The sequence below is a fragment of the Taudactylus pleione genome, unplaced genomic scaffold, assembly GCF_031769625.1.
Source record: "Taudactylus pleione unplaced genomic scaffold, aTauple2 ptg000656l, whole genome shotgun sequence".
NCBI classification, from domain to species: domain Eukaryota; kingdom Metazoa; phylum Chordata; class Amphibia; order Anura; family Myobatrachidae; genus Taudactylus; species Taudactylus pleione.
Genome location: NW_028285058.1, coordinates 1,441,186 through 1,454,113, shown reverse-complemented (window position 1 = coordinate 1,454,113; position 12,928 = coordinate 1,441,186). Strand labels below are relative to the sequence as shown.

At 43.2% G+C, this 12,928-nt stretch overlaps 1 protein-coding gene across 2 annotated transcripts in view; it reads right to left on the bottom strand.

Annotated features, from left to right (window-relative positions):
- Nucleotides 1–766: 766 nt before the first annotated feature.
- Nucleotides 767–12,928, bottom strand: part of STXBP1 (syntaxin binding protein 1) — a 52,761-nt gene continuing 40,599 nt past the window's right edge. Inside the window, exons 18-20 of one of the 2 annotated variants that reach the window (XM_088455482.1) lie at nt 12,384–12,538; nt 8,095–8,227; nt 2,337–2,424 (exon numbers count right to left, since the gene is read on the bottom strand). In XM_088455482.1, the coding sequence (XP_088311608.1) occupies nt 8,118–8,227; nt 12,384–12,538 (265 nt within the window). In that variant the 3' untranslated portion in view covers nt 2,337–2,424; nt 8,095–8,117. Of the gene's footprint in view, nt 2,425–8,094; nt 8,228–12,383; nt 12,539–12,928 lie in introns of both variants that reach the window. The other variant, XM_088455483.1, reaches the window with a different exon arrangement.

The following is a 12,928-nucleotide window of genomic DNA, read 5'->3' as shown; positions in this document are numbered from 1 at the left end:
ATGTTATTTACTATACAGCTGGAGCAGTGTGGTGTTATGGTACTGTAATGCTTGTGCAGTCAACTCCCGGGACCTGTTATTATAACACAGACAGAGCAGAAGCTTTTGTCCTTTTATTATACATGTGAAGCAGACTCTGGTGTCCTGTTATGATACATGTGGTTCAGACTCTTGTGTCCTGTTATTATACATGTGAAGCAGACTCTGGTGTCCTGTTATGACACATGTGGAGCAGACTTTGGTATACTGTTATGATACATGTGGAGTAGATCTGGTGTCCTGTTATTATACATGTGGAGCAGACTCTGGTGTCCTGTTATGATACATGTGGAGCAGACTTTGGTATACTGTTATGATACATGTGGATCAGACTCTGGTGTCCTGTTATGATACATGTGGATCAGACTCTTGTGTCCTGTTATGATACATGTGGAGCAGACTCTGGTGTCCTGTTATGACACATGTGGAGCAGACTCTGGTGTCCTGTTATGATACATGTGGAGCAGACTCTGGTGTCCTGTTATGATACATGTGGATCAGACTCTGGTGTCCTGTTAAGGAGGTGGAGCAGACTTTGGTATACTGTTATGATACATGTGGAGCAGACTCTGGTGTCCTGTTATGATGTGGAGCAGACTTTGGTATACTGTTGATACATGTGGAGCAGACTTTGGTATCCTTATTTTTTCAGTTTAGTTTTCCTATAGCCGCATTGTAGGTATGGGATTTTATTTCTTATAAAGAAATAACGTGTCTTGTGCTTTTTTTTAAATCTCTTTATTACTTGCAGGCAAAAATGACAAACTGTATCACAGAACAAATATTACAGGAAATGGAGGAGTGAGGCTGAGGGTTCTGTTTATTCTTCTATGGTTTAACATGGGTTTATCCCTCTTTTCTTTCTCATCAATCTGTATAATCAATTAATAGAGGCTTCAACCATGTATAGCAAGCATGAAGCAAAATGATGTAATTTCACAGCAAATAATTAAACACATTCACAGATTGCATAGCCTTTTACAACACAGGGTATTTCTAGACCTCTCACAAGGAGCCCATTTTAGGATAAAATAACTTAATGTGGCTCAAAAGGATTGGAGTCTGTAAAAGTTTCCTCAGGCTTTCAGTGTAAGTGCAAACAGGCCTCACTTCCTGCCCCAACAAAATGGCCTCCTTAGGCTCATCTCATATGCTAGATCAAGAGCCAAACACCTATGTTAGGTTCCGTGACAGAAGAAATGGCGTCGAGCAGCACTTAATTCTGGGACATAATTTATATTAAATGCTAGGCAGTTTATTACAAATATTAAGTGTCACACAGATTTAAGTTGCCGTCTAGCATATGCAAGGCCTTAGCCTCACCCCTTCTATCTATAAACATAAATATCTCTTTATATATTATATAAGACAGAACTAAATTCAAACATTTAGGTCGCTACACACACAATAAGGATGCAAGCATTCATTTCCAATTGGTGAGGCAGGACAAGCTCACTCAAACACAGATACACACATTTCCTGAACAGATAACAGATCGGTGGATGGGAGAGAGCACTGGGGGAGTTAGCTTGGGAATAGTGGTATTAAATGTACACTTTATGAATAAACAAGTATGGATGAAGTATATTTTAGACTGTGGTTAGATTGTGAAACTTAGGGTTGGACAAACATGGCATCACCAGATATTTCTCCCAGTTGTGTTTTATAACATTGGGGACTGCCGATGGCTACAAAGCTCTGCACCATTTTTGCATGTCCAGTGATGACATGGAAGCAGAGTGCATTATGGGAAATAGAACTGTATTAAATAAGGAACAAAAATAGAAAATATATAGAAACCCAGAATAGGTTGCATTAAAAACTACACATTGAAAAGGGATCTGACTACAAAGCAACACAACTGTACAACAGAGAAAAATTCAGTGCATGGAAGGTGTCATATGTATACATCCAGGGGATATGACCCGGGATATAGTGCATGAAATTTAGTCAATAATCCAAAACACAAGACCCAGAATGCACTGGGATCATTACAAATTCCAGGACGAACAGACGGAATACAATCTCCACAATGCAGGGCTGAGAGGTGAAAGGAGGGGGGAAGATGAGTACAAAATGGCCGAAAGTACATCCATGCCTTAATGTTAAGGAGCCTCTCTCAGAGGCCAGAAAATAGTATTGGTTTAGAAGTAGGGTAGGGTGAGATTAACTCTCTTCCTGCTGGTGGGCAAAGAATAAACTGTAGACTATTTTCTCCTCAGCAGCCAGTGGTTGGGCCGGGTGTGGGCTAAGACGAGGTCTGGGGAGAGATGGGCTATATCAGTTTGGGGAGAAAGGAAATCTAACTGCTGATTTCATCATCTGTCTTATTCATTCTCTTCAGAGCGTCCAGGAGTTTCTGGGGGGTGAGAACATGGGTAGAGCCTGCAACAGAATAGAGGAAGAAAAAAGGAGAGAGAGAGAGAGAGAGAGAGAGAGAGAGAGAGAGAGAGAGAGAGAGAGAAAGGGACAGTAAGTATATAGAGGGTGAGATGTCTTGTCTTACTACTAATATCCAGGTACACATCGCCCCCCCCTGTGATTACAAGATTACATACTAGGCAGTGATGTGAGGAACCTCTTTATGTGAGACAGAACGTTGGGACAGAATAGAAGGCGATATAGAACTGTTAGCCTACAATTTGGGATAGGGAAGCATAAATGTGGGAATTCAAAATACATTTAACAACCAAGTAACCGAGTCCCCTGGCTAGAGGAGAGTTAGACCAGCACCTTTATGCCTTCCAGTCTCAAATCAAGGTTAAGTACATTTAATCTGTCTCTGATGTTGTCACATTAGAGACAGATTAAGGCTTTCTTAGTGCCATGATTAAGGGGAAGCTACAGATACATAATGACATTTGCTGCTTTCAACTTAATGTAGACATATCTGGAACTTTACAGAAAATCTGATATTGTCATATTTGGCCTTTCGTACTACCTCAAGGGAGTGAGGGGAGCACAGGGAAACATATCCCTACCAATTGCTGGAGACACATGCTGCTTGAAGTAACGCTTGCCTACATTTTAGGATCGTACCTCCGGGATCTAAGATGCAAGTGTGGGGGAGGTGGTGATGAGATCGCTTTGCGTCATCACTGCACCACCTGCCACTACAAAATGCTGCGATTCCCAGCCTCTTATAGCCATGATGACGCGTTTCACAGTGAAACGCGTCACCGCGGCCATGTCTTTACAACTGCGCGGGGGAAGTAGGTTGGATCCGGGAGGGTGTTTTACTTTCCCAGAAGAACTCACCAAATGTAGGCAAGTGCTCTTGAAATGTCCTCTCACGGCATAAAAGCGTTCATATTGCTTGTGTCAACATTACCAACTGGCAAATTATATAAGATGTAGCCTATATATTAAACTCACTAAAAACATATTTCCTACCAATTCCAACTATACAATTGGCACAAATGGAGCCACACCCCCTGATATGCCCACACCACGCCTCAATTGCCTTGTTCCTTGCCCCATAGTGACACACCTCTTTCCTGGCAGGCCACACCCCTTTTGATGAGGAAGTTTGCATAGTATTGAATAAGAAACACTTTCATAGGAATGAGGAGAGAGGAATTTGGGTCTAGTATGGGACTCAGTTGGCAGGTATGCAAAACTAATTCCTTGCCCAGAAAGAGTGATTTATGCCGGAGGACAAGCACGAGCGCCTTCTTTGCCCTGATCCAAACCTGGTTCTGCCTGATGAGATTTTCAGTTCAACAACAGCTGGAGAGCCCCAGGGTGCTTCAGCTTGTTCTAGAGCCACATATTTTAGTAAGAATTCTGACATCTTAAGTACATATTAGCAGAGGTTTCCATAAATCAAACTCGTAGACAACCAAAGTTGACATTGCAGTTCCTGTCAATAAGCATTAAACATCAGTCCCACTTAGAGCTAAACAATATGCCATTGGTAAGTCACAAATTGTTGAATCCTAAAGCATGCACTACAATTTGTACACCAAGGCCAGGGGGTATTTTCCCTTTAATTTATTGTTTTGTCCTTTTGTATAAGTGCAAATACTGAAATGTTCTAAATGGGACTGAAATGTTAAACATCTGGTACAATTACATCATTAGATCAAAATAATCACAGTATGACAGAAAAAAACACAGATTTCCCATAATCACAAGCATGCAATGTCCTTTTTGGATGTCCCACCCGACTCCCCCACAAGAACAACTGTGTTAAACCAACCCCCCCACCCCTCCCCCAATATCAATGCTTGCTGCGTGGAATCCATGGCATGCACAGATCCCATGAACGAGCGATAAACTTAAAAAGTGAGTTGGTGTGCTGTGGCCCTTCCCCCCAACATATCCCCATGGAGAGAAGGGGTTAATGTAACAGTTCTCACTGGATTGTTGCAGGTAAAGACAGATAATTGTGCTTGAAACCAGGGGGTATATTTACTAAAGTGTTGGTTTATAGAAGTGGAGGTGTTGCCCATAGCAACCAGATTCTACAGTACTTATTATTTATCAAGCACCTTCTAGAACAGGGACGGGGAACCTCAGACCCGGGGGCCGTATAAAGCCCACGGAATCATTTGGTCTGGCCCTCTGAGCTTTTTTCTGCTAGCCTCGAATGGCACCCTGCAGCCAGAATCTATGCAGCAGTGCCGCCTGGAGCGTCCTTAGGATGTTTCAGACAGTCACACCACTGCCCTTACAGCGCCCCGGAGCATCCTGAGGATGCTCCGGACATTGCTGTAATCACCGGCGTTTGAGGCCCCGTCCCATGTGACGTCACACGGAGGGGGCGTGGTCTGCACCAGGCCTGCGAATAATGTTATATATATCAAAATGGCCCTCGGCAGAAAAAGAGGTTTCCAAAGCCTGTTCTAGAAGATAATAGCTAGAATCTGATTGGTTGGTTGCTATGGGCAACATCTCCAATTCTAAAAACACGCACCTTAGTAAATATTCCTCCAGGAGTCTGACACCTTTTATAAGAAAAGAACTAAAACGATGACTTATTTTAATTCGCTAGGTCTGTCATTTTTTTTTTTTTAAAACAGGAAACTCATGACAATAAATTTGTACACATAAATTGTGACTCTAGGAAAGGTGTCATGCAGCCAGGTATGAATCAGCCGGCCATAGTATAAACTGCAGGCGTCACCTACACATATTCAGCCAATCGGTTCACTAGAAACTGGTAACACTTTTTTAAGAGGGGGGAGTGCCACATTCCCCGGTGATGTGGCCGGGCTTAGTGAATTTTTGGATAGGCTGAAACCCAATGTATTCAGCTCACAGTAATTCTCACTGGATAACTGTCACATTAACCCTTTCTGCGCCACAGTGTGGGGGGTAAGAGCGAGCGGTCCTTGCCTTAATTTGTGAATCATGATTTCATGCAAACCAGTGGCGATGCTTTTCCGGAGAGCCTTATGCCCCCCACCCACACACTGTAAATTAAACTTGCAAAGATTGTTGTGGGGCTGACAAGTGAACCGCTTGCAGAGCAAAATGCTTGAAAATGTTTGTCCCGCGGGGAAGACGGCACAAAGATTAATGGGTGAGAGATGGAGGGAGATACGGAATGAATTCACATAGAATATTAGATCACTATTGGTGTTTTGCGTTACCATTTATCTTCTTGGTTCCCATATTGGGCAGTACCAACACCTTGGGGTTCGGCGGTAACTAGGTGTGCGGGTAAGATTTTCAATAATGTTAATTAACATTTTCTGTTTGGAGTTATTATGTTCCTCGGAAGGTCAGAGAGCTGGGAATGAGTTTATGGAACTAAGAGGACTGAGGCCCTAAAGAGTTTGAGAACCTCCAATCTATCTTGTCAGATAAAGGATTCTATGTACTAAGCCTTGGAGTGAGATAAAGTGAATGGGGATAAAGTACCAACCAATCAGCTCCTAACTGTCACTTTACAGCTTAGACCCCCACAGATACTTAATTTTTTTTAACAAACCGTTACGTGAGAGCCCTCTAGATATTTTGGAGGAGCTTATCAGTCATTATAAATGCTGCCTCCATTGTTTAAAATTACTTATAGCTGGCACTAGAGCATAGTAGTAGGTGAAGTCCTAGCTTGCCTATACAGGAAAATATCTTTTTGCAGTGTTTTGTGTATCTGCCACAGTTAATAGTCCAAGCACTAGTAAAGGCACTATTTGCACAGGTAAAGGCACTATTTGCACAGGTAAAGGCACTATTTGCACAGGTAAAGGCACTATTTGCACAGGTAAAGGCACTATTTGCACAGGTAAAGGCACTATTTGCACAGGTAAAGGCACTATATAATATTATTATAATAAAGATTTTTGTATGATTGAACTGAAATATACAAGTAAAATATATGACATTTATCACCAGCCAGTGGCGTATCTACCATTGGCGTAGGTTTGGTAGTGCACACGGGCCCATGGCTCCAGGGGTGCCCAGCACCATACCGACTGATTCACCACTGTGGATGCCCGGTTAGCACCCCCTTCCCAATACTCATCTGACAGTGCTATCTTTCCAGAGATATATTCGGAAAGATGGCTCCTCACAACAGCAACAATGACTGGCGTTTGGGGACAGTGACGGTAAGCGCTCCGGAAAATGGGGTCGTGTCTGTCCAGCTTTCTGGGAGTGCTGAAGCCAGTGACTGACTCCATGGATGCAGCGTCAATGGCCCCAGCAGCATGATTTACCCCGACATCCTGAGTGACCTGAGAATTACTCAGATGACCGACGTTCTCGCAGTTGATCAGATGCTGCCTTTTCAGACGCAGCAGTGGCTCAGGGAAGGCGGCAGGAGAAATCTATTTACACAAGATGCCTCCTGCAGCATATACATAAGGTCAGGCAGCTGCTGCATACAAAGACGCAGCGGCTGCCACAATAGCGTCCCTCTCTGAATCAGTCCCTAAGTAAGGTATCTGACATGCAATGCTTTATTATTTAAGCTGTAGGGGCCCATTTATCAAAGTTAATTTGAGGCAATTTCCCCCAAAACACCTGCTTTTGGGGGTTTACCTCAAATACTAAGTATCCCCCGGATGTAGGAAGGAGGGACCGCAGCAGGTATCTCTGATACCTGCTGTGATCCCTCCATTGCCGCCGGCAGCCGCCTCCTCCATAGGTTTCTATGGGGGATGCGATGCTGCCATATGTATCAATATCGGGAATACTTCGCATTCCCGATATTGGCCCCAGTAGCTAACGCTATCTGAAGATACCGTTAGCCGCTGTAGTCTATGGGGACTTACCGCAAGTCAGCCGGCGGAGGGATCTCACAGATCCCTCCGCCGGCAATGGGCGCCGCTCATGTGCAGTCCGCGGAACTGCACATGCGCAGCAGCCCCGAATGCACTCCGGCCACATCGCAGGGACGGGCTACTTTCGAAGCCCGTCACCCTGCATGTGCCGAATCATACATTCAGCCACTATGATCGCATTTTGCAATGCGATCATGGGCGGGTACTGGATGCCCTGATCGCATTGCAAAATGCGATCATTAATAAATGGGCCCCTTAGTCGTAATTCAAATCCTCGTAGTGTAAGTTGTGAAGGTTTATAAAGTGGTTTATGGTGGAAATTGTCTTTTTTTTTTTTTTATAAAGCAAATCTGCATTAGAAAGTTAAGGTAAAACTTATCAATTTATTTTGACATATAAAAATGTCAATTTTGTGGTTTAGCTGTCTGTCAACAGGGAATCAAAGGGGAAGATCATGAGAACATGTGATGAGGATGGAAAATAATAGACATAAGGGTAAAGTTAATTTGAGATCAGGTAGGAGGCAAATAATGTAATAAGTGTAGAGAATTATGGCGTAGCAAGCGGAATGGAAGATCAGAAGACAGGGAGAAGATGAGACATGGATTGATCATGAGATGACATGATCAGCGGGAGGGGAAAGGACACATTTTCAACTGTTCCTATAATGGCATTTCCAACAGAAATAAAACAAAAACCAGCAAGCATTTTCTTATTGTAAAAACAAGAGAAATTAATTGGTGATGTCCGAGCTGAGGGTGAGTGGGGCAGAGAAATCCACGAAGGGTGGAGGGTTTTTGGGGGTATTAAAGTCTCTCTTTACTTTTTGTCCCAGCTCGTTAGACCTCACTCCATGATGGGAGCCGGGTCCTCGAATGACACCCGACTGCTGTCTCGGAAGTCTGGGTGTCTGAGGTCTCCAAGATATTTGATGGGTGTTAATATGTGAGTGGAACCTGTGAGAGAAGAGAGGGGGGCTGACAAAGGCCTAACACAGACAGGGAGGAGCAGGGTAGGGGAGTAAGAAGAGAGGACTTTTGAAGGACGAAAACACAGACAAGACATTTTGGGAAGAGGACAAAGGCCAAATATAAAGCAGACAACTGATTGTGTAAGAAGAAATATGAAGAATTTGTGAAGGAAATCAAAATATGAAGAAAAATTAGATACTTAAAACACAAGGGAGGCTGAGGCAGCAGGAAGAGGTACACGGGAGGCTGAGGCAGCAGGAGGAGACACAAGGGAGGCCTAGTTAGCCAGGCAAAGCACAAGAGGGGTGGAGCAGCAGAGGGAAGCACAAACGAGGCTGAGGCAGCAAGAGGAAGCACAAAGGAGGCTGGGACAGCAAGAGGAAGCACAAAGCAGGTTAAGTCAGCAGTGCAAAGCACAAGGAGGCCAGGGCAGTAAGAGGACAAACAATGAAGGCTGAGACAGTGAGAGGAAGCACGCGAGAAGTCAAGCCAACAGGAGAAACTCTGAAAGCTGAGTTAAGATGGAAAATAGGGGAGGTTGAGCAGAAGGAAGCGAACACAAGGGAGGCTAAGCGAGCTCTAGCATAAGTAGAAAGAGAAAGCCTAAACTAGAGAGGAGGGAGGCTAAACCAGACAGAGGAGAGCAGGGAGGCAAGGCTGCAAAGAGGAGAGTTGGGAGGCTAAGCCAGACAGAGGAGAGCATGGAGGCTAAGACAGACAGAGGAGAGCATGGAGGCTAAGACAGACAGAGGAGAGCATGGAGGTTAAGACAGATATAGGAGAGCATGGAGGTTAAGACAGATATAGGAGAGCATGGAGGCTAAGCAATTTACAATTAAAAAATAGGATTACAGTAAGAGATGAGGTTCACAAGAACATTAAAAGTGACGTGAAGTACCACAACAGGAAGGAGAAAGACACAACCACATATATATATATAAAATATATAGAACACAGTGGACCTCATGTACAGTCAGGTGCATAAATATTGGGACATTGATAGAATTCTCATATTTTGGCCTCTATTCACCACCACAATGGCTTTGAAATGAAACAAACAAGATGCGTTTTAACTGCAGACTTTCAGATTTAATTTGAGGGTAATTACATCCAAATCAGGTGAACGGTGTACGAATTACAACGGTTTCTATATATGCCTCCCACTTTTTAAGGGGCCAAAAGTAATGGGACAAACTAAACAATCCTAAATCTAACTTTCACTTTTTAATACTTTGTTGCAAATCCTTTGCAGGCAATTACAGCCTGAAGTCTGGAACGCATAGACATCACCAGACGCTGGGTTTCATCCCTGGTGATGCTCTGCCAGGCCTCTACTGCAAATGTCTTCAGTTCCTGCTTGTTCTTGGGCATTTTCCCTTCAGTTTTGTCTTTATCAAGTGAAATGCATGCTCAATCGGATTCAGGTCAGGGGATTAACTTGGCCATTGCATAACATTCCACTTTTAGCCTTAAAAAACTCTTTGGTTGCTTTTGCAGTATGCTTCGGGTCATTGTCCATCTGCACTGTGAAGCGCCGTCCAATGAGTTCTGAAGCATTTGACTGAATATGAGTATATAATATTGCCCGAAACACTTCAGAATTCATTCTGCTGCTTTTGTCAGCAGTCACATCATCAATAAATACAAGGGAACCAGTTCCATTGGCAGCCATACATGCCCACGCCATGACACTACCACCACCATGCTTCACTGATGAGGTGGTATGTTTTGGATCATGAACAGTTACATTCCTTCTCCATACTCTTTCCTTCCCATCACTCTGGTACAAGTTGATCTTTGTCTCATCTGTCCATAGGATGTTGTTCCAGAACTGTAATGGCTGTTTTAGATGTTGCTTGGCAAACTCTAATCTGGTCCTCCTGTTTTTGAGGCTCACCAATGGTTTACATCTTGTGGTGAACCCTCTATATTCACTCTTGTGAAGTCTTCTCTTGATTGTTGACTTTGACACATATACACCTACCTCCTGGAGAGTGTTCTTGATTTGGCCAACTGTTGTGAAGGGGTTTTTCTTCATCAGGGAAATAATTCTTCTGTCATCCACCACAGTTGTTTTCCGTGGTCTTCCGGGTCTTTTGGTGTTGCTGAGCTCTCCGGTGCGTTCTTTCTTTTTAAGAATGTTCAAAACAGTTGATTTGGCCACACCTAATGTTTTTGCTATCACTCTGACGGGTTTGTTTTGATTTTTCAGCCTAATGATGGCTTGCTTCACTGATAGTGACAGCTCTTTGGATCTCATATTGAGAGTCGACAGCAACTGATTCCAAATGCAAATGTCACACCTAGAATCAACTCCAGACCTTTTACCTGCTTAATTGATAATGAAATAACGAGGGAATAGCCCACACCTGTCCATCAAATAGCTTTTGAGTTGATAGTCCCATTACTTTTGGCCCCTTAAAAAGTGGGAGGCACATATAGAAACCGTTGTAATTCCTACACCGTTCACCTGATTTGGATGTAATTACCCTCAAATTAAATCTGAAAGTCTGCAGTTAAAGCACATCTTGTTTGTTTCATTTCAAAGCCATTGTGGTGGTGAATAGAGGCCAAAATATGAGAATTCTGTAAATGTCCCAATATTTATGCACCTGACTGTATGTGGTGAATAATGCCTAAAGGGTCACCCAAGTGCACATCAAGGCGCATACCTACTAACCCTGCAGATAGATCCACACTTCATAAATGAGGCCCAAGGTGTAACAAAAGCAGGGAGGTAACAAAAAAACAAAAGATAGACAGACATAGATAGATAGATAGATAGATAGATAGATAGATAGATAGATAGATAGATAGATAGATAGATAGAGATAGATAGATAGATAGATAGATATAGATAGATAGATAGACAGATAGACAGATAGACAGATATGTAAGTTGTAGTGAGGGAACAGGAGAAACTTAGGGTGAGAAGAAGACACAGACTGACATGACTGCAATAGACAAAGCTCTTAATAAGACTTAAAGAAACAAGCTAGGGTCAGAAAGAAACATCAGACAAACACTTCTCTAGGGGTGAGAAAACTGTAATGTATTAATTCACTGGAGCCGATATAAAGAAAAAACCCTGTTAGCCCTTCGGGATAGCTCCACTCATGGTATGTATCCCCAATAACTGGGGTACAGCTGGCACAGCTAAACATGACTTTTATATAAACTGGGCAGGTAACGTGTTTATAAAAACACATATACCTTTAACATTAACATTGGGTAACGATAGAACCCGGGCACCTTAGATACAGTTTTTTCACCACATAAAAAATGTGAGCCCTACAGAGCAACAGATACAGCAAAAGAGACAGACATTGAGAGAGCAAATCAGCAAAAAACAGACAAACCTAAGACAGGACTGTCAGTAAGGAAGAGACAGACACAGCAGCAGTCACAGGCCATATTGTACACAATACTTACACAAAGCACACACACATTCTTCCAGCTACAGACACGCAAACCTATATAGCTACAAAGGCTGCTTACAGCCCAGAGAGTGCAACTGCGCTACGGCCCCTAAGATGAAAGAGGCTATTTATTATATTTCTGATACACTAATGAACACGTAGCGGGTACTAGAGTGGTCTGGCCAACAGCCGGGTACAACCAGCCTTACAGTAACTAATTATAAGCAACCTGCGCTGTCACTTGGGCTGCAATGGCTTTTTACTCAGGCTTGTGTATCTGTAACTGATAATGGGACTGTTGTTCTACTGTAACTGGCCATTGGCCTGTATCAATATGCTGGCTATACGCCTGGATTAATAGAAGGCAGCAGGATTCATGGGGGCAAATATTTTAAAACTGTTGCAGATAAGCAAGTTTCATGTATGTTTATGCGTTAGTGGACACATATACAGTGAAATGCACACAAAACTTATAACAGACACATATACACAGTAAGACGCACACACACACACACACACAACCTATAGCAGATATATAAATATGATAAGACACACGGAATTTATAATAGACCTACATACACACAAAGAAGAGCATACAGATGTAAATAAAACAAACACACATTGTTACAGACATACAGTAAAAAGGTTTCAGTTCTTATTTCATTAGCTTATCCCAGTACACAGTCCGTCACAGTAAGCAGAGTTGCGTCCCCGCCACTCACCTATGAGGACTTCCCACTTGCCGCTGGCCTGTGATACCTCATATGCACAACGCATTTCACTGAGACCTACTCCACCCAGGATGAAGATGATCAGACGAGGACCAGCTCGATACTCCCCGGGGGCCTTGTTCTTGTGCCAGTGTCCATAGCGGGCACTGAGGATGAAATGTGATACAAGTGAATACATTTAATCATAACAGGAGGAAGCTGCGTACTTCCACTAGGTGACTGCTATTTAAAATACGGGTGTTGTGTCACATTACTTGTTGTATAGCAAGGAGGCAAAGAGAGGCTTAAAGCCTGATTCAGAGATGGATGCAGAGCCGATATTTCAGCAGCTGAGCGATGTTTTGCTACTGCACATGCAAGAACCGAAGTGACCGATGGTGTTTACAATTGCATACTGCATTTCTAACAGTAGCAAAGGGTCTTGCGGTCCCTGGGTGTTTCATGGTGGAGACTGGAAGGTGACCTAAAGTAGTTGCAAAAAGGGGCCATACCATGGGCGTGTTATGGGAGTGAGTGTCACAGGTGTTCCCAATCAC